At 48.2% G+C, this 22,400-nt stretch overlaps 1 protein-coding gene across 1 annotated transcript; it reads left to right on the forward strand.

Annotated features, from left to right (window-relative positions):
- Nucleotides 1–6,378: 6,378 nt before the first annotated feature.
- Nucleotides 6,379–12,085, forward strand: LOC308523325 (BPI fold-containing family A member 1-like; the record flags this gene model as incomplete). Its single annotated transcript, XM_081097134.1, has 8 exons — nucleotides 6,379–6,532; nucleotides 6,704–6,863; nucleotides 8,306–8,413; nucleotides 8,727–8,876; nucleotides 9,754–9,838; nucleotides 10,440–10,503; nucleotides 10,880–10,954; nucleotides 11,912–12,085. 7 exons carry the CDS (start codon nucleotides 6,379–6,381, stop codon nucleotides 10,918–10,920), a joined length of 762 nt encoding a protein of 253 aa, XP_080953260.1. The 3' UTR covers nucleotides 10,921–10,954; nucleotides 11,912–12,085.
- Between the last annotated feature and the right edge of the window lie 10,315 nt (nucleotides 12,086–22,400).

Consider the following 22,400-nt stretch of genomic DNA (forward strand, 5'->3'; position numbering starts at 1 on the left):
CATGTTGCATCTCCCATTGACGTGAAGCCAAAACAGCAAAACTAATCTATGCTGCTCAAGGTCAAGATACTGGTTACCCCTGGGGAGTGGCTGAGCGACTGGGAGGGGCTCAAGCGAGGCAATGTTCTGTTTCTGGATCTGGGTGCTGATTATGGGGAGGGTGTTCAGTTTGTGATCATTCGTTGAGCTATTCGCTGATGTGCATTTTTCTTATTTAGGTTATACTTTAACAAAATATTCATAAATAAAAATATTGACCACGCAGGATGTTTGTCAGAGTACATGAAAAGCCGCTTGCAGGATGTTTAACATATGCTAAGTCCATAGGGTACGCTTACTTAATGTCATTTAATTCATTGTTAATTATTTGATTAATGACTGTTAATTCTTCCATAGGGTATGCTTATTTAATGTCATTTAATTCATTGTTAATTATTTGATTAATGACTATTAATTCTTCCATAGGGTATGCTTATTTAATGTCATTTAATGCATTGTTAATTATTTGATTAATGACTATTAATTCTTCCATAGGGTACGCTTATTTAATGTCATTTACTTCATTTTTATTTGGTTAATGTCTGTTCAGTTATTAAATATGAATTCCCACCCTCCTCCACCTGAGGATAGTAAAAACCTACTGAGAGATCAAAGGGAAATAACACACCTATTAATAATAGTAGCACACACATGTTAAGCTCTTGGCATGTGCCAAGCCTGGTGCCAGAGGCTCACATCAGCATTTCACCAAATTCTTACAGCAACCCATGAACTACGATTTGATTTCACCCGGAAGGACATAGACACTCAGAGAGGGAAGGCCACTGCTCAAGGTCACACAGTGGTGAAATGACCAAGTTGACTGCACTCGGGCAGCCCATACTCTTGACCACTGTGAAGCCCCCATCCAATCTCCCCTCCCTCCCTTCTAACATCAGCCCCCCCAAACACACACACACACACACACATACACACACACATACACATACACACACACATACACACACACATATACACACACATGCACATACACACACATACACACATACACACACACACACGGGAATGTGATGAAATATGCGTTCAGCTGAATTGAGAAGCTCAAATAAGGAAGTGTCAACATCTCAGAGATGAGAACAGGGCAAGAGAGACTCCTGTCCCCATCTTTCAATTCAGACTCCCTAATCCGAAATGCTTCAGCGGGGATTTGCAACCCTAACCGCCCATGTTCACACAGATGAATCCCCTTGACGGCCTTGAGGTTGTGGGTTCTTCCTGTTCATGATTCAAGAGCAAACATGGGAGGGGTGGGCCCCATCCTCCAATGAGGTTGCCTGGTCCCTTGGCCAACTTGGCTGTAGTCTGCCTTCCTCTTGACCCCTCCAGGGGTGGCCCCGGGACCTCCTTCCTCAAGGGACCTCCTCCCGTTTCTTGCATTGTTTTCATTTGAAGGTTCCCAGAGCTGTGGACACATTGTGTGTTCTCCTAGAAGAGCGTGTTGCACAATGGACCTTTGTTATGAGACTGGGGTCTGGAGTGGAGGGTGAGTTAAGCAGAAATTCAGCCCCAAATGCTCAGAAGTTATCTGTGCCCATAACTTTAGGCTCTTCCGTTGCGGAGGTCTGACTCTGTGCCAGCTATTGGGCCTCGCACTGCATTTGTTTCCCCCATTTAACCCTATCGGCAGCCCCGGAGGTAGGTGCCACCAGCTCCCTGTTGCAGGCAAGGAAACCGAGGCTGGCAGAGGAGAAGCTCTTGCCCGCAGGCGGCTGAACCGGGTTTGGAACTCGGTTCTGTCTGATTTCTCAGCACTTTCTGAACTGGAGACTGTGATACAAACTTGCTCTTGAAGTTACAAACACTAAAGCCAGACAGCCCCGGTGCGGTCTGAGTGCACTCCTTCCTGGCTGAGTGACCTGGGCAGCTGACTGTCCTCCCTGAGCCTTAGTGTCCCCACCGTTGTTAGAAATGGTATAAAGCTCTAGTGTCCCATGAAAAGCTTTTATTATTATTATTATTATTATTAGCTGTAAATGTAAGAGGGAAGATTAATCTTCAAGGTAAGTGCAACTTGCCTTAAGCAAAAATATATTTTCTCGTCGAAGTTGGGGCACGTAACTCCCCGTGAACCCTGTTTGCCCTCTGTCCCCCAACAAAACCACTGGGGCTCCCAAGGCCACCTGAAGATCCCCCTCAAACTCAGCCCCCACCTGATCTTGCTCCGGGAACAGAACCAATGTCCCGACACTCCCAGGTTTTGGAGAATAGGCCGTGGGTGGATCAGAGCCCCTTGAGAAGACTAACTCTGCCCTTTAGAAATGGACCTCTCGGTTCACAAAACACCACCAAGAAAGGCTCCCAACCACAACCACAACCACATCAGATAGTAGGAAGGAGAGGGCACCACCTACAGTGTCTGCGAAACACGTTGGGAAGGCGTTGACGTCACCAGTGTGGATAACACTGACTTGAAGTGTCAGCAGCGTGTCCTTCCGCGTTGCCTGATGCCCCACGACCCTTGCCCTGCTTGGGGCAATGGAACAGGCAGCACCTTGGCTTCAAGGGGGGGCAGCCTCAGAAGCAGAGAGAAGGCTTTTGAGTTTCCAGCGCCCGGGACTTTGACAAAGCAGTAGTGACACAGGACAGACCAGTGCTCACCAGGGGGGGGGGGGGGGCGGGCGTGACTCGAAACAGGCAGCATGAGGGTGTTCGGGAGTTGATGGAACTGTTCGACTCCCTGGCTGTGATGGTGGTGACAAAGCTACATGTGCATTAAAATTTACAGAACTACACACCAAAGGATAGAAAGCCGATTTTACTGCGGGTTGATTGTTTTATATTTTTTTCAAACCTGGGCTTTTCCATTTCAAAACTTAGGGCACAGGAGACATCAAGAATAGCACATATATAATGAATGAAAGCTAGGTTTCCTGCCCCAAGACTAGAAAAGTCCCCATGCTGGGTTGGTAGAGTATGAGAGTCCAAGAGAAATGGAGAAGAACATCGTTCTGGTGGGTTCTGGGAAGTGTCTGGTGCCCTTGCTACTGCCCAGGCCAAACCTGTTATGGGGCAACCGATACCCCAAGTTGAGGGGCAGGAGTCAAGGACAGGGACCATCTGTGCCCAAATCCATCCCTTCCTGCCATCAGACATATGCAGCTTCCTTTCTTCACAGCAGCGTCTGTCACCTGTTCAGTAACTGGCTGGATAAGCTTGAACCAGTCCCCTTGACTTACCTGCCTCCGTTTTCCTGCAGATAGCAGCAGTCAGACCCAACCCAAAGAGTGGTACCCAGATAACAAAAAATGGGACCCTTTAAGGATGATTGATAACACACACGCTCTGGAAATAATCTAGTGAGTGCTTGAATGGATAATTGAGGTCAAGCCATGGCTCTGGCCCCTTGGAGGCCTCTCTGGACTCTCACAGGAAGTGCGAGCCGTTCCAGGGAAGATCTGGCAGGAGGGAAAGCAGAGTGGTTCACTGATGACAGGAGTGACAAGACACGGGGACAAGTTCTGACTCCACTACTCATCCACAACTCGCCCTTGTGTCCCTGGAAGTTGTCACCATCTCTGAACCTTGGTGTCCTTACCTAATATTTGAGGGACAGCAATACCAAACACTTCTGAGGAAGATGAGGTTAAAGTATGGAGGGCACCCAGCACATAGTAGGTGTTCAATACATGTGCATTTCCTCCTTTCTTTCTATTGGTTAATAAGGTGTTACGTTTTGCAGGGCAAGACCTGCTCTCACTGGTCGAAGAACTTGATCTCCCTATGCCTCAGTTTTTTCATCTGTAAAACAGATTGCCAAGGTATAAACCAGTGATGGCGAGCCTTTTGAGCTCGACGTGTCAGCAGTTTGAAAAACCCTAACTTAACTCTGGTGCCGTGTCACATATAGAAATTTTTTGATATTTGCAACCATAGTAAAACAAAGGCTTACATTTTTGATATTTATTTTATATATTTAAATGCCATTTAACAAAGTCAAATCAACCAAAAAATGAGTTTGCGTGTCACCTCTGACACGCGTGTCATAGGTTCACCATCACTGGTCTAAACTGTGGGGACAAATGCCTTATTACTTCATTCGGGGAAGGGAAGGAGAGAGGCTAAGGTAAAAACCAGGATGCCACAGCATCCCTCAGGCCTGGGAAGCTGGAAAGACTTTCCCAGGATATGAGACTCTCCCATGAAATTTCATGACAGCATGAAATTGACAGATGTGGGAAAGCAAGTCAGTCAGCGTAGAGCACAGTGACTCAGAGAAAGGACTGGAGTGTTAATGCCTCAGCCCCACGTCCACTGTACGACTCTGCATGTGTCAAGTCACTCTGAGCCTCAGTTTCCCCTGTGACAATGGGAGTACTCATTCCCACCTCACACAAGCTGTGGGGATCCATGAGATGCTGCCTGTGAAATACAACGTGGTCCTGGCACACAGCAAGGGCTGGGCAGGCGTTATCCGTTGATGCCGATTTATTGTTATTGTTTTCCAATGAGTGTGTGGCTTTGGGCACTAATCCCCAGTGGGCCCCAGTTTCCTCCTCTGCAAAGGAGGAGCAGCAACCCCTCTCTCCCAGGGTTATGGTGAGAATGGAGAGCGCACAAATAAAGGGAAATCAGAAGCAATTCCAGTGGTTCTCAACCTTCCTAATGCCGCGACCCTTTAATACAGTTCCTCATGTTGTGTTGACCCCAATTTCATTGTTACAAATTGAACATAATTGAAGCGTAGTGATTAATCACAAAAACAATATGTAATTATATATGTGTTTTCCGATGGTCTTAGGCGACCCCTGTGAAAGGGTCGTTCGACCCCCGAAGGGCCGCGACCCACAGGTTGAGAACCACTGAATTAGACGGTTTTTGACACTTTAAGAACAAGATTCCTCTAGTTGGAGAAAAAGACCTGGACAGGAATGGAAAAGGGCCTAGATGTGAGAAGGCTGGTGCTTTCTCCCCGTGTTCCAGGTCACCTTGGAACGTGGGTCCCCAGCCTCAGCCCCGCTCGGGAAACCATGAAGTCTTGAGTAACATCCCCTTCTCAGGTTTTTCTCTGTTTAACTTGTTAATCAAATGGCTTAACTGACCCACTTACTAATATGATTGGCAATTATTTACTTTGGAGAGCCCTGAAAGGCACCACCAGATTGCAGAATTCTGAATTCTCTAGAAACCCATCATCCGATGGCACGTTTCCTTATTGCCACGCTATAAAAGCGGCTGCCTCCCTGGCAGGAGCAAGCAGAAGCGGGGCGAGGAGACCAGGACAGCCACCAGAACCTCTGAGAAGCCCAGGTGAGACCCGCCCGTTCTGCTCCTGCTCTGCGGCCCTGAGTGGCAGGGGTGCCAGGCTCTTTGCTGTGGGGTGGGCACTGGCTGACTGCACTTAGGATCTCTCATTGGGGGTCTTCTTAAAGGAAACAGGACTGGCCATTTTCATGAGGATGGCCAGTCATTCTGCTTCTCAAGGAAACCAGTAATGTCAGTATAAAAGCATTTGCATGTAGAAAAGGGAATCTGATGGTGATGGGAGGCACGTGGCTGTAGGTGTACACGGCTGAAATCTCCCGTGGGCTCGCTCTTCATATCCTAAGTCAAAATCTCTATGGCTCAAGTGCGACCTTGAGGCTATAACTACCCTTCTCTGGTCCCCTGATTCTCCTTGTGAAATGAAGACTTCGAATGGCCCAGGATTTCCCCAGCACTGGTCTGGATGAGATGGTGGCTATGACCGTATGCTCTCTGATAGTCTGTGACTTGCAAGGGCTTCCACAAACCATCGCAGACTGGACCCGGACCAAAAGATTTAAGGAGGAGGATGGCAAAGCAGTTCAGTTCCTCAGCTACTTGGCATGCTTAAGTTTTTCATTTGCTTTGTCTAAAGAGTTGGAACTAGTGGCAATGATTCAAGCCATTGCAAGCCAGCCAATTAGAGAGTAAATCTGAGGGCACTTAATTTATAAGTACCGCGCGCTAACCGATTGCGCCACTGGAGCTCCAAAGGGGGGGGGGGGGCACTTAATTTAAACAGAAGTCTCTGGGTCAGACAGATCTGACTTCAAATCTTGTCCTCAGGTGTACTTGTGACCTTGGGGGAAGTCACCTAAACTCACTAGACCCCCCGTTTTCTCACCTGAGCAATGCAGATGATTAGTGCCCATCTTAGGTTGTGGTTAAGATGAAAAAGTTACTGTGTGTGGAGAGCTCAGCCTGATGCCTGGCACAGAGGAAATGCCAAGTAGTGCCAGCTATTGCTATTCTCTCCCCGGTGTTCTGAGGGCCAGTGGCGGGCGGTGGATAAATTTCTCTCTGGTAGCCATGCCACAGTGGGCCTGTCATTCTGTCCCCAGATACCAAGGAGAGAAGATGTTTCAAATTGGGGGCCTCATTGTCTTCTGTGGGCTGCTGACCCAGACCACAGCCCTGTTGGACACCCTGCCCTTGGGTCAGGCCCAACCCTTGCCTCTGACTCCAGCCCTGGCCTCAAGTCCCACAGATCTTGCTGGAAGCCTGACAAGTGGTAAGTGCGAGTCTATGACAACCTCCTTCAGGTGGTGTGTGTGTGTGTGTGTGTGTGTGTGTGTGTGTGTGTGTGTGTCCAACCATGGAGGGCAGGGATGAATGGGGAAGAGAGGCTGAGGATCTGAAGTAGTCAGATCTGACCCCTAAGAACCCCTATACCCATTTCCAGCTCTCAGCAATGGCCTGCTCTCTGGGGGTCTGTTGGATAGTCTCACAAACCTTCCACTCTTGGACATTCTGAAGTCTGAAGGAGGCAATTCTGGTGGCCTGATTGGTGGCCTGCTTGGGAGAGTGACTTCAGTGATCCCTCTCCTGGACAACATCCTTGAGTGAGTAGCCCTAAAGTAGGGCCTTGGTCCCCACCAGAACACCTCTGTTGGTGATCTGTTACCCCAGGCAGTGGCCCTGAAGGAGGGAGATGGGTGGACTGAACACGAAGCCAGGACTCGGTCTGAGACCCTTCTCATAGTCTGGCAGGGAACACCAGTCCTCTTGAACCAGCAATTACACTCAGTCCTAAAGCACATCCTGAGTCCCCAGCATCATCTGTAATCCTCACAACAACCCTCTGAGGTTGATTTAATAATCCCCACTTTGCAGAGAGAAAAATTGAAGCTAGAGGGATGCAGAGTGAGAGATCTGACTCTAATGTACTTAATTCCAAAGTCAAGGTGTTTCCCACTACGTGGTGGTAATTTTGTTCTCACCTTTGGAATTCCTTAGAACACAGGTGGCCTTTGATGTAAGCAAGAAAGTGTAACCACTCTCCTCAATGACATCATTAATGTGATATCAATGGAATGACTTAAAATGAGTTTCCCATGAGACATTTGAGAGCTCGCTAAGCAAGAAGGAATAGTGGAAAGCTTAATGCAATGAGCTAGCAGAGCCTGGGTCCTTGATAGGGCTGGATTAGAGCAATTTCCAAGATTCTTACCCACCCAGGTGCTTGACCCTGACTTAAAGACAGATAGCCTTGTGTTTGATTTCCAAATGCACCATGTACTTGCTGAGTGACCTGGGACCAGGCACTCAGTCCCCCTGGGTTTCTCGGTCCCACTTAGTTTCTCTATAAAATAAATATTATGGTTTCCACAGAGGAAAACTGTTGGGAAGACTGTAAAATATGCAACCACCTGGCACAGTGGCTGGCTCAGAGAAGAAACTTCCTTCCATCCTCTCTCCATTCTCTCTGACTTCCTACTGTTCAGTCTCCATGATAAACACTGTTAATTAACCTGCCACTGAGAGTCATGGCAGCATGAGTGATTCCAACTATAAATGTTTGTTAAAAACTTACTCCACTTGCCCATACAGCATCCACTCGTCCACTTACCCATCCATTTGTCCATCCTTCCTTCCATCTAACCACTTACTCTTCCATGCATCCATTCATACATTTATCTACTCACATGCTCATCATTCCATAAAGTCAACCAATATGGAGTAGCCCCTTTCTTTGTAAGGCTCTGGACTGGCATACAGAATGCACATGCAATCCAGATGGAATGCAGATATAATTCAGTCTCTATCCTAGAATACCTCACAGACTCAAGTTGAGGAGAGGGCCCTGGGTATGTCAGGGTCCGGCCCAGTGCAGAGATTGGGGAGGACTGATGTAAAGCAGAACCCATGTGGTTTTGCCACAAGACTCCTCCCCTGTCTCCCCTATTCCACCTTATAGTTAGCTCCACCTCTGAAATGGGTATGATTGGGTTAAAGGTGGTTTCTAGGTTTGGGGCTAATGTTTCTCCCTTCACCTCCTATGCAGTGTGAAAGTCACTAATCCCCAGCTGCTGGAACTTGGCCTTGTGCAGAGCCCTGATGGCCATCGTCTCTACCTCACCATCCCTCTGGGTGTGGTCCTCAATGTGAAAACGTGAGTAGGCTCCAAGTAGGGATGGGAAGGTAGCTCACCAAAGGAGACCCTGATGACCATGGGTAGCCAAAAAGGGCGGGGGGTGGCGGGGGATGGGCATTGGAGTTTGACATATGCCTCCAAGTTCAGTTTGTTTGCTGTTAGGTCAGTGACCCAGAGTCACTTGGGAAACTTACTTGACCTCTTTGAGCCTCGGTTTCCCTACTGGGAAATGAGATGAGTACAGCTGAGGATGAGGTGAGGCTGGCTTTCCTGGCAAGGAGAAAAGCCTCCGCCTCCTTGGAATGTGGTGGGTCCACTATCTCCTCTGCAGGCCCCTTGTCGGAAGTCTGTTGAAGCTGGCTGTGAAGCTAAACATCACTGCAGAAATATTAGCTGTGAGAAATGAACAGGGGAGGATCCACTTCGTTCTTGGTGACTGCACTCACTCCCCCGGCAGCCTGGAACTCTCCCTGCTTGATGGGTAAGGCCAGGGGGGTGGCTTCACCTGCCCAGAGACAATAGGATGGGATGATGGATAGATGGTTGGAAAGACAGAATAATGGGAGAATGGATGAGTGGGAGGATGGGAGGGTGGGAGAATGAAATGATGAGAAGATTGATGGAGGGAAGGAAGATGGATGGATGGATGGATGGATGGATGGATGGATGGATGGTAGTAAATGGATGGATAAATAGTGACTCATCCCTTCTTAAGCTGGGCTGACCAATTTTATGCTGGATCAGCCAACAAGAAATCCAAGTTCAAGCCCCATCTACTAGAGGGAATCAGGAGAGGTGGAGGGCTTCCTGGATGAACTTGGACAGTACTTTCCCAAACTGTATATCAAGCTGCATTGCCGTTGTGGATTGATAACCCACTAAGATCATAAGTGTGAGTCCTGGTAAGAGGTAAAATAGCTACAGAGCCTACCTGGGTTACTTACTTCAGTTACTTGTCACAAGACTGAGTCATGCACAATATGGCAGGAGTTGTCCCCATCGTGGCTAACATGTACTGAACACATATATCATGCTTCACATGCATCATCTCATTGAATCCTCATGACAACTACACACTAAGCACTGATCATCCATTTATGGACCCTACAAAGTCTCATTGAATATCTGCTGTGTAATGGAACTATGTGTTTATTCTACATGTGCCACTGTGTGCACTGCTGTGCAGGGTGCCACTCCCTTTGGGCAGCCCTTTGGTGTTTGCCTGTATGTGGGTGTGGATGGACGAGGCCCAGTTTCAGGAGCTTAATGCTGAGACTGTGATGGGCCCAGTGGCCCCTCGGAAAGCTTCTCCATACCAACCCCAGGCTCCTGCACTGCCCATGGCTTTTCTCTTTCAGAATTGGCTCCCTCCCCATTCAAAACCTTGTTGACAGCCTCACTGGGGTCTTGACTAAGGTCCTTCCTGAGCTGGTGCAGCACCAGGTAAGTGGGTAAAGTGGGGGCTCCTGGCCCTGGGCTCCTATATCTTCTCAAGCTGAAAGAGGCCCCTGGGGTGAGCTTTTCTGAGCCCTTCAGTTTGATAAGTAAATTCATTCATGTCTATGTGTCCATTGATCCATGTTTCTTCTTTCCATCCTTCAAATGCATTCATTGGTTCTTGCTCTGGGCGAGGCCCTGAGCGTGTCCACACTACAGCTGAAACGGATTGGCCTGCCCAGAGAAGCTCCCAGTCCACCCCCACTATGGCTGCAGACAGCATTCTTCCAGCCTGGGCTTGGGCACATCCTCTAGCCAGATGTGCAGCCCTCTCAGACCAGTACACCTTGTTAGAAACAGAGGTCGTGTCAGAATGAACCCTGGCTCACTGTGTGGTTGGACTCTTCACGCACAGGACTGCGGTTTCTCCTTCTGCCCAGTGGGAGTGCAAGCATATATCTGCGGGAATGCTTAGAAACAAACACTCTCAAACACGGAGAAATAATAGAAAATCTACCCCCGGACAATCCATCCTAAAATGTTGCTGCTCCCAGAGTCCCCCTCCAGGTACCACTTTGTCTAATTCCCCTCTCTCACCCTGGATCAGGTGTGCCCTCTGGTCAATTCAGTTCTTGCCAACTTGGACATGACCCTGGTGCATGACACTGCCGGTAAGTACCTGCTTCCAAGCCCTCTCCCCTGCTGCAGGAGCAGTGCCTGCCCCCAAGGAGCTCTGTCTCCACACACCATGGGGCAGATAGATCCCTCCAACCTCAGCTCTCTCCAGAAATGGTTTCTTTTGCCTTGAAATATACAGAGAATGTTGAGGTATAGGCCTTGTCTCCCCACCATCAACCCTGATACTGAGAACAACTAGGCTGGTTGGTGGAAAGAGGAGTTGCCCCTGCCAAGCCCATCCTGAGCTTGCTCAGACCTCCAGAGTTCCTGTTCCCTGACCCTAGGCCCAGGAGGAATGCTGAACATCCCAGACTCCTCCACACTGAGACCACCACTCAGGTCTGCAGCGGTTGTTTTCTTATTTTCCAGATAAACTGATCCATGGGCTGACATTTGTCATCAAGGTCTAAGCCTTCCAGAAAGGGACCTGGCCTCTGCTGAGCTGTGAGTGCTGCTCCCAACTCCCCGGAATTTGGGGGCTACTGCTCTTCCCCTGGGGACAGCAGGGAGCTGTGACAGTAACACCCAAAGAGAGAGACAAACAACCCACATTGACTGCCAGGGTGTTACCCTGCATCTAGAAGGGTTCAGGGATCTGAAGAAGGGGCTGCAAGTAAATTAATAAAGAGACTAGACATGAAATATAAATATGGAAGGCATTTTGGGGGAGCCAGGGAAGCTTAGCTTTAGTAGCTGAGTTCTCTGAATCTCCGGGCCCAAGGCTTTTTATTCCCACATTTTGCCCTTTAGCAAAGCAAACACACATCTCAAAGGTAAAGTTTGGTAAGCAGTAAAGTATCAGGTTGGGGGAACTGCCTTCAGCTGTTCAGCTGTTTGGCCAGTAGCAAGTAATAACATGTAGATTTTCAGGTTTGGGGAAATGCCCTCAGCTGTCTGGCAGCAGGCAATAATATGTATCTTCAGCCCTGCTGAAGCCTCAAGGTTCACCAACCTTTGATGAACTTCTTGCATTTATGACCTGCTGGAATTAGCCCCCAGCAAGCGACAAGCACAGATTTGCACAGAGAAGTCCACAGAAATGCTGACAGAGATGGAGAGACATAGTCACAACAGAAGAAACATGCCTGGTCATGGATGCACACTCACACCCAAACACATGATCACTCAGACAAAGACACACACTCTCACACCAACACATTCACACATGTGCACACATATGCAAACTCCTTACACACAAGTGCTCATGGATACACAAACACACATTCACTCAAACACATGCACAAGGAGCCTCATCACCCCAGACCTGGGCTCCCTTTGTGGCTGAGACAAGACCCCTGGCCCCTGGGTCTCAGCCTCCTCCCCTTTCTCTGGAGGGTTTGGTGATGACCAATATCAACAAGAGTCAGTGACTTCATTCTGATTGGGGTCTTCTCCCAACAGAACCATTTCCTGCTGCTCAATCCACTCCCTGCCCAGCTTCCGAGGACTCACAGAAGGCTATCTATGTCCTGGACACTGTTTGGGGACCAGAACAGCCTTTTCTCCAAGGAAACTGTTCCCTCTCCTTTCCCACTACATCCATATTCTCACCAAATAAAATTGTTCTTTGTCTGCACAGAGTGTCTTGTCATTCCTCACCATCACTTGAGGGCTCTAGGCCTGGGTGTTTGGACCCAATGAACAGAGTTTGGACCTTACATCAGAGATCTTAATGGTCTTCAGCAGGACCAGGAGGTGTTCAGATGAATGTGAATTTCAGAGTGGCTACTAGAATGGGAGGACAGGAGGTTAGGGCTAGATGTAAACCTCCAGGCAAGATTACCACACAAGAAGTAAAAATGGCAGATTTGAGAAATGTTCAGGAGGTGGACCTGGATAGGTGTAGATGAGGACAGGGGCTCCTGTCCATGTCTCAAGTTGGGGAGCCCAAAGGTAACTGGAAATGTGGGAGGGTGAGTTGATTCCAGCAGGAAGATTATGCCTTTAGCTGTGGCCAAGCTGTACAGAAGTACTTGGGCGACCCCAAGAGAGAGTCCAGGAAACTGACAGATACACACTCCTCTTTGCTACTTGCATCTAGTCATACTGGCCCCTTTTCTGTTCTCACAACAAGAGGAAGCTAAAGATTAAAAAAAAGTCGGGGGGGGGGGGGCATAGGATCCTGGCCAGATGGCTTGGTTGGTTGGAGAATTGTCTTATACACCAAAAGGTTGCAGTTTGATACCCTGTCAGGGCACATATCTAAGCTGTAGGTTTGATCCCCAGTCAGGGTGCATACCGGAGGCAACTGATCTCTCTCTCTCTCTCTCTCTCCCCCCCCCCCTCTTGCTTTTATTTTTCTCTCTCTCCCTTGCTCTCTCTCTCTAAATTCAATAAAAACATATCCTCGGGTTAGGATTTTAAAAAGAAGTGTAGGAGGAAGGACAAACTGGTCCAAAGTGTTCATTGCTGAAAGGCTTGAGGAAGGTAGGGATAGAAAAGGGTCATTGGAATCCTATATAATAAAAGGCTAATATGCAAATCGCCCAAATGGTGGAATGACTGGTCGCTATGTTGTGCACTGACCATCAGGGGGCAGACGCTCAACTCAGGAGCTGCCCCCTGGTGGTCAGTGTGCTCCCACAAGGGGAGCACCACTCAGCCAGAAGCCAGGCTCCCCAAGCAGGCCTAAGCCAGCAGTCGGACATCCCCAAGGGCTTTCGGACTACGAGAGGGCACAGGCCGGGCTGAGGGACGCCCCCCCCCCCCCCCCCCCGCTCACTCCCGTGCGTGAATTTCATGCACCAAATCTCTAGTTGTATATAAAAAGATGATTGATACCACAGGTGAGTGTCATAGTTTTGGAGGAAGAAGACTAAAGGAACTAAGAAGAGGAAGGTTTTAAGGATATTGAGACTGTTAATGCAGATAAGATTTATGAAAAACTGAATGCAAGAAGGAAGAAGAACAGGGCTACCCAGGATGGGGAAGGCTGTCCCTTCAAATAAAAAATAAATGTGCTATCATAGTTTGAGATCCTTATTGGACTCACTCAACCCTTTCACTCCACACATGAGGGTACTGAGCCTTGTAGTTTATATGAATGACTTGCACAAGGTCAGAGAGTGACAAAAAAGCAAATCAAGAACTGAAACATCCCAGACTTCACAGAAAATCTTGTCCCTTGCTCTTTGGGAGACCTCATTGACCTTGTGAAATTAAGCAGATTCAGGGTAGTGTTTCTCAGTCCCTGCCAAATATTTGTCACCATGCCCAGACCCACCACTGCCTGCACCTACTATTGCCACCAGCCAATGTGACATCATGAGAGGACAGTCCCAGAGTTCGGAGGTCAGAACTGCAAGAAGGTAATTGTAGGAACCCAGCATGTGTCTCCTGGTGAGGACTTAAGGGAGGAAGCATCTTTCACACTCACAGAAGTATGAGATCTTTGAGCTCAGGATGAGTAAATTCCATAAACAGCTGCATGATCATTGTGAATGTCTAATTAGTGAACCGAAGTACAGAGGACCTTCCTGAATGAGAGTCAGCCATCAGGGCCTGATTGGGCTCAGGGAAGATCCAAGCATTAGCAACCTTCATGTTCCTTTGGGGCAGGTCAACACTGAGAGTCCTCCTTGGCTGAGGGTCCAAAAATCAGTGTGGATAAGGGCAGGCGCACACACCTGGGACCATCAGAATTGGTCTTGCTGCCCCATGACCATGGCACCAAACTACATTTCCGCCTAGACATACTTCCACTGCCCATTCTGGACCATTTTCCAGCTGCTCCCTGGGCTTTTGCCTGTAGCTCACAGATGGGTCTTTTCCCTCCCCTAACAATTTCAATTTGTAACTAACTAGTCTAAGACTCCCCTGGATACAAAACAGTCTGAGAGGTGGCAGGTTAATGAGAACACATTTATGACTTTTAAATAGTGACATTTTAACACCTAAAAAAACTCCCTAGAGCCCTAACTGGTTTGGCTCAGTGGATAGAGCGTCGGCCTGCGAATTGAAGGGTCCCAAGTTCGATTCCGTTCAAGGGCATGTACCGTGGTTGCGGGCACATCCCCAGTGGGAGGTGTGCAGAATGCAGCTGATCGATGTTTCTCTCTCATCAATGTTTCTGACTCTCTGTCCTTCTCCCTTCCTCTCTGTAAAAAATCAATAAAATATATTTTTAAAAAACTCCCTAGAAGGATGTCAGTGAAAATGGCAGACTAAGACCTCTTGCCGGCTAGTGTGGCTCAGTGGTTGAGCATCGACCTTTGAACCAGGAGGTTGAGGTTTGATTCATGGTCTGGGCACATGCCTGGGTTGCGGGCTTGATCCCCAATATGAGCAGTTGATCAATGATTCTCTCTTATCATTGATGTTTCTATCTCTCTCTCCCTCTCCCTTCCTCTCTGAAATCAATAAAAAATATATCTTTAAAAAAGACCTCTGAAAATCATCTCCTACATAAAAGCAATGAGGAAAACAGCAACAACAACAAAAATGGTCAGAACCAACTTTTTCAGAACTCTTGCAATTAACCAGAGACTTACAGCAACCTGGGGGTATTTATTCAATTGATATATCATCTCGGGCTCTGTGAGCCTGCCTTGTTCAGTAGCATTTCCTTTCGTATTCTACAGAGGCCACTAAGGACTCCAAAGAATATGCAGAGCAAATATCATAGGTTTTCAATGAGTTGGATGAAGCTGATCCACCAGGGGGAGTGAAGACTGTGGTTCTCACCATAACCATGAACCCTCTGGACCACAAGGGGGCAGACACTGGCCCCATCAAGCACAGGGTCCTACCTAGCAGAGTGCTCTCTGAAAGAAAGAAGGAAGACGGGTCATTCACCATGACCAGCCATTCAAAGCAACATCTGTCTTTATAGATAGATATAGATAAAGATATAGATGTAGATGTAGATGTAGATGTAGATGTAGATGTAGATGTAGATATAGATATAGATATATAGATATATAGATACATAGATACATAGATATATAGATATATAGATATATAGATATCTACACTAATAAAAGAGAAAAATGGTAATTGGCGTATGACGCTGCCCTTTTCATTGGCTAATCAGGGCTATAAGCAAATTAACTGCCAACTAAGATTGTCAGTTAACTGCCAACAAGATGGTGGTTAATTTGCATATGTAGGCACAATGCAGGGAGGCGAAAGGGAAAGCAGGAAGAAGCCCCTTGCCACTGACAGTGATCGGAAACCCAGGGGGGAGCTAAGAGATGGGGGGCAGGGCAAAGGTGGCCCTGGGGCCGCCTTTGCCCTGCCCCCGACCATGATCAGAGAATCAGGTGCCTTTTCCGCCCTGGCCAGTGATAGCAGGAAGTAGGGGTGGAGCCAGCGATGGGAGCTGGGCACGGTCGAAGCTGACAGTCCCAGGAGCTAGGGGTCCCTTGCCTGGGCCTAAAGCGAAGCCCACGATTGCGGGACCGCTGCAGCTGCAGGTCCCTGCTGCCCGGGCCAGACGCCTCAGCCAGAGGCCTCCTGCAGGGGCAGGGGCGGAGTCCGTGCGATTGCGGCACCCCCCGCTGCCACTGCGGGTCCCCGCTGCCCCGGGCCGGATGCCTAGGCCAGAGGCGTTAGGCCTGGGCAGGGGTGGAGCCTGCAATCGCAGGGAGCTGGGGGTCCCCCGCCCAGGCCTGACACCTCTGCCGGAGGCCTCAGGCCTGGTCAAGGGGCCGATCCGGTGATTGGTGATCGGAGGGTGATGAGGGTCAACTCCTCTGGCCAAGGCATCAGGCCTGGGCGGGGGGCTTGGGGTCCCCTGCCCAGGCCTGATGCCTGGGCCAGAGGCATCAGGCCTGGGTGGGGGGCGGAGCCGGGGATTGGGGGGATATGATGGTCCCCTTGCCCAGGCCTGAAGCCTGGGTCAGAGGCGTCAGGCTTGGGCGGGGGGTGGAGCAAGCGATCAGAGGGAGATGGGGGTCCCCTGCCCAGGCATGATTCCTGGGCCAGAGGCCTCAGGTCTGGGCGGGGGCCAGAGCCAGTGATCGGGGGGAGATGGGGGTCCCCTGTCCAAGCCTGACACCTCTGGCAGTGGTGTCAGGTCTGGGCAAGGGGCCGATCAGGCGATCGGAGGGTGATGGGGGTCTACGCCTCTGGCCGAGGCATCAGGCCTGGGCAAGGGGCAGAGCCAGCAATCGGAGGGGTCTGGGGGTCCCCTGCCCAGGCCTGATGCCTGTGCCAGAGGCATCAGGCCTGGGCTGGGGGCAAAACCAGTGATGGGGGGAAATGAGGGTCCCCTGCCCAGGCCTGATGCCTCCGTCAGAGGCGTGAGGCCTGGGCAAGGGGCTGATCCTGCGATTGGAGGTTGATGGGGGTCAACGCCTGAGGGCTCCCAGTACGTGAGAGGGGGCAGGCTGGGCTGAGGGACACTCCCCCACACACACACCTAGTGCACGAATTTCGTGCACCGGGCCCCTAATATAGATATATATGTATACACTGAGTGGCCAGATTATTATGACCACCCCATCAGTACAATGAAGTCAATTAGTTATGCAAATAATAATAATAATAAAAGCTTGAGAGTATTTGCTTAGGAAGTTTTCAATATTCAGTATTTTTGGAAGTGTCAATGAAGTACTGATAGGGTAGTCATAATAATCTGGCCACTCAGTGTATATATATATATATATTTTTTTTTTAATTGATTTCAGAGAGGAAGGGAGAGGGAGACAGAGATAGAAACATCAATGATGAGAGAGAATCATTGATCGGCTGCCTCCTGCATGAATCCACAACCCAGGCATGTGCCCTTGACTGGAATCGAACCCAAGACCCTTCAGTCCACAGGCTGACACTCTAGCCACTGAGCCAAACCAGCTAGGGCCACATCTGTCTTAAATGTCAGCCAGTGAGGAGGAGAAAATGTGCTTGAGTTCTTGCCCTTACAACGTGCTTCACATCTATGCTTGATCATTAATTTCAAACTACAACATCTTGATTTGTTTCATCTCTCTTGTCCCTCCCACTCCTTCACAAGGGTCTGGATCTTTCCCAAGTCGTCACCATAAAACCTCAACAGTTTCTCCAGCACCTGCTTTCATTCTCTTTCCTATTTCCAACTCCCCATTTCCTTTTTCTACTAATTATTCTCAATAGTAACATATCAGAATTTTCCCACTTAAAAAAAAATAGAATCTAAGCTTCTATGGTATTAGTGAGAACAGAGCCAGTCTGTACTGCAGTAACACAATAAAATTTGATTCTTCACTCACACATTCACTCCATCCTCCATGTTGGAGTTACACCATTTGGAATTCATGAGCTCCATAGTCACCAAGACAGCACAGTGAGGACTGACAGATGGGTAAGATGGTATTGAGGGCCAGGCTGAAAACAAGCATGCATGCATCACTTTCTTCACATTCCACTGGCCACATTCTGAGTCCCAGTCTCCTCAACTGAAAAAAAAAATCTCAGAGGGGGTTTGTGGGGATTAAATCAGCTAATCCATGTAAAATATGTGCCAATCACAATGCCTGGCATGTAGTCAGGGTTCATGAAACGTATCTGGCCCGATCAGTGTGGCTCAGAGGTTGAATGTCAACCTATGAACCAGGAGGTCACAGTTCGATTCTGAGTCAGGGCACATGCCCAGGTTGTGAGCTTAATCCCCAGTTGGGGGTGAGCAGGAGGCAACTGATCAATGATTCTCTCTCATCATGGACGTTTCTATCTCTCCCTCTCCATTCCTCTCTGAAATCAATAAAAATAGATTTTAAACAGAAACATATCTGTTGTTATCATTCATGCCAACTATTTCCTGAAGTAAAATTTTGAGCAAATTATTTGAGCCTTATTTCATCATTGGGGGAAAAAGAGATAAATCCTCCAATACTTCTCACCACATCACCCAAGAAAACAAACTTTTCTATTTCACTTGTATCTACTGGAGGTTAGCTTCAATTTCTGAATGTTGATGCTGGGCTTTTAACTGAAAATTGTAACATTTCCTATTATAATGGACTAGAAGCCCATTGCACGAAGATTCACGCAATAGGCTTTCCTTCCCCTGGCTGCTGGCACTGGTTTTCCTCCGGCACCCGGGACCCAGGCCTTTGGTCCGGCCACAGCGGAGAAGCCAAGCCTCTTCAGTCTTCAGTCTTCACTCCACACCTGAGTATGCAAATTAACCACCATCTTTGTTGGGTTAATTTTCATAGTCGCTCTGATTGGCTGGTGGGCATAGCGGAGTGACACCAGTTTGCATATTTCTCTTATTAGTGTAGATTTCTTTAAAGATAGTGATACAGTTTAAAAGGGAATAAAGGAAAATTGGTAAATAAAGGTAACAGTGGCTGGTATGTGGCAGAAATTGTGGAGGTAATACGTGAATGACTGGAATCTATGGAGCTTGGGGCCCCATTATCCAATGCCTGACTAGCCTGGCTACTGAATACCCTGAGCTAAGAAGACCTCCAGGATCCTAGCCTTGCACCTGTGCTCACCCATATGTCCTATGACCACTAGAGGGAGCTGCTGCATGGCAACCCAATAGTCATCTTGAAGATTAATATTTATTTAGCATTAATAATGGGCCCCGCACCTGGCTAAATCATCTAAATGCAGGATTTTATTTAACCCTAACAGATATGAGAATGCTAAGGCTCAAGGTCATACAACATGTGAGCGGTGGATCCAGGATTCAAATCCGGGAAGTCAAACTCTAGAGCCCAAGCTCGTTGCCAGGGGTTGAAAGTTCACCAGCATCAAGCCAAATCTGGCACATTGTTTTTCACTTTTACTTTAAATTACTTTAAGTGCTGATTATTCTCCAATTGGTTACTGATTATAAATGCATCCATTATTTTCCCCACCCCATCATATCAAGTTGTTTTATGCTATTACAAGCTTGGCTATTAAAAGTAAGGTTGCCAGATTTAAAAGTAAGGTTGCCAGTATAAATATAAGACATCTAATTAAGTTTGAATTTCAGATAAATAATGAGTAATTTTTAATGTAAGTATGTCCCAAATATTGCATGGCACATACTTAAACTTAAAAAGTCTTCATCTTTTATCTAACATTCAAATTTAAATGGGCTTCCTGTATTTTTTTCTGCCAACCTGATTCTACAAGCATTTGCATTTATAGTTCTCACCCTATACCCCATCCTCTCCCCCACCAGAGAGGCGTGTCTATTGGACATTTCTTCTGTGCTAGTGTTGAGGGGGGCCCAGAGCAACAAAGGGCGGTGCAGCAGCTCCAGCAGCACCATCGGTCGAGTCATGTGACCATTCAGACTCCACGGTGAAGGTGTCACACGGAGTTTCTGGCAAACCCCAATAAGCGAGTCACAGAGAAGACCGCTACAGCTCTGGAGTAAGGCGGTGCCATCTTCAGCAGAGAACCGCACACTCTGAGAAAAACAGCTCCTGACATGTAAAGGCAGAGAAAAATGTAAAAGCAGAGAAAAATGAACCTAATCTGAGTCACGGGGGGAGACTCAGGTCTGTGGAGTAGGAAAACTAAATGGAAGATGGAGAAGGCAAGGCTGGATAGAGAAGGACTGGACCTTGAGGAGCTCAGAGCTAAGGCTGAGAGCTGGACTTCCTCCTGAGCCATTAGGAGGGAGCCAGGGACATACTTTACATCAGCGGTTCTCAACCTGTGGGTCGCGACCCCTTTGGCGGTCGAACGACCCTTTCACAGGGGTCGCCTACGACCATCCTGCATATCAGATATTTACATTACGATTCATAACAGTAACAACATTACAGTTATGAAGCAGCAACGAAAATAATTTTATGGTGGGGTCACAACATGAGGAACTGTATTTAAAGAGCCAGAAGGTTGAGAACCACTGCTTTACATAAAGATAGCCCTGATAGTCCCAGCAGAAGGGTTAAAATTAAAAAGACTGACCACACCACACGCTGGTGTGGGAGTAGAGCAGCCAGAAACTCTCATACACTGCAGGCAGAAGTGTTAAAGGATACAATTACTTTGAGAAAAGTGCTGGAACTCTCTTATAAAATAATCATACCCCTCCCCTGTGACCCAGCAATTCCATCCCAGAAAAATGAAAACATGTATTCACAAAAAGATTTGTCTTAAAATGTTCAATAGAAACTGTATTCATAATACTCTCAAGCTGGAAATAGCTCGGCTGTCCATCAACAGGAAGAAAACGGAATAAACACCCTGTAATTGACTCATACAATGGAATACTGTGCATCCATAAAAAGGGAGGACCATCCGGCCAGGGTGGCTCTGGTTGAGCGTTGACTTATGAACCAGGAGATCATGTTTCGATTCCCAGTCAGGGCATATGCTGGGTTGCGGGCTGGGCCCCCAGTAGGAAGCCTGCAGGAGGCAACCAATCAATGTTCCCCTCTCATCTATATTTCTATCTCTCTCTCTCCCTCTCTCTTCCTGTCTCTGAAATCAATTTTATTTTAAATTTTTTAAGGGAGGACCTACCAATAGCTACAACCATGTGGATGAATATGAAAAACATTAGGCTGAGTGAAAGAAGCCAGACACAATAGATTATATACTGTATGATCCATTTACATGAGGACCGAGGACAAAACTAATGTTTAGTGGTTAAAAAACAGAAAAAATCAGATCCCATTCCCATGATGGCAGCTCAGGAGACAATTGACCAAAAGGGGTCATGAGGGAACTTTTCAGGGTGATAATGAATTTCTGTATCTTAATAGGGTTTACACAGATGTGTGTATTTGTCAAATCTCAGCAAATGGACATTTAATATCTGCACTTTTCATTGTATATTGATTGAAACATTTTCCATGGCAGCCATGGGCTGGGCAGTCCCAGGATCACTTTAATGATTCCAGAGAGAGTTCTCTGGCTAAAGATCAGTGCTGCAGCTGTCAGGTAATCTGACGATCCTATCAAAAGTGATATTCCCATTGTGCTCGACGTTTTTCTGCTTCTTTCAGTCTCTGCCTGACTCCTTGAGGACTGGGCTAATCGGGGTAGAGGCCAAAGGCACCCATCAATCCGGGCCTGTCTGTTCTAAGTGGCCAGTTCCACTGTAACCCCAGAGCCCACCAGTCCCCAGCAATGTCATCACCAACTGTTTTTGGAGATAGACCATGAGGGCCAGGACAGACGTGGCATCCACTTTGGCACATGACTGTGATCTCATTGGGTTAAACTTGGGCGTCATGGAGGAGGAGGCTGGTGTTGGATGAACTCAGACACTGGACGACCAGAGAAGGATGCACCTTGGCCTCCAACTGCAGACAAATGTTGGACTCCAGGGAATGACACTCGGGCTGAAGTACTTAGTGGGAAGGGTCCTGACATCTGCAACTTGGGTTGCAATGCAACCAACCAGTAAGTTGATGGGCAGAACTTAGCTGGTGGACAGACAGTGTTATCTGTAAGTGGCTCTGGCTACAGTGTGGAGAGGAACTTTGAGGTGCCAGGCCAGACCCAGGGAGGCCAGAGAGGAGACTGCTGCAGCTGCCCCCATCAATACCTGGTGAGACCTGAGATGAGGCCAGGCAGAGGGGGCGTAGATAAGGGAGGCCAGAGACTGCACCATGAGGACACTCAGGAGGGGAGAGAGGGTGTTGAGGAATGAGTGGAAACAGGCCAGAAGTCGGGCCCTCTGTGCACAGAGACCCCCAGAATGACCTCCTCTCGGGAGCAGGAGACTCTGCAAGTGCAGAGAAGCAGAGTGGGAGTGGGAGGGGGTGTAGGGGGCAGAGGGGTGTCCTGAATGTCCCTATCCAACGCGAAGGAAGACTTTGGACAGTTCCTGCCATGCTCCCACCTTCAGATGGGTCTCCTGGTTTGCCCACGAACGGCCTCTTTCTCCTCTTCCAGAGGACAGGTGACTAAGTGAGTAAATGTTAGCACAGGAACCTAATTCCAAGTGGCAACTTGGAGGGAGGTGCCCACTGGGTTCCTGGCCTCCCCTCCCAGCCCCCGGAAAGTC

The sequence above is a fragment of the Myotis nattereri genome (genome assembly GCF_964212035.1).
Source record: "Myotis nattereri genome assembly, chromosome: 8".
In the NCBI taxonomy this organism is placed as follows: domain Eukaryota; kingdom Metazoa; phylum Chordata; class Mammalia; order Chiroptera; family Vespertilionidae; genus Myotis; species Myotis nattereri.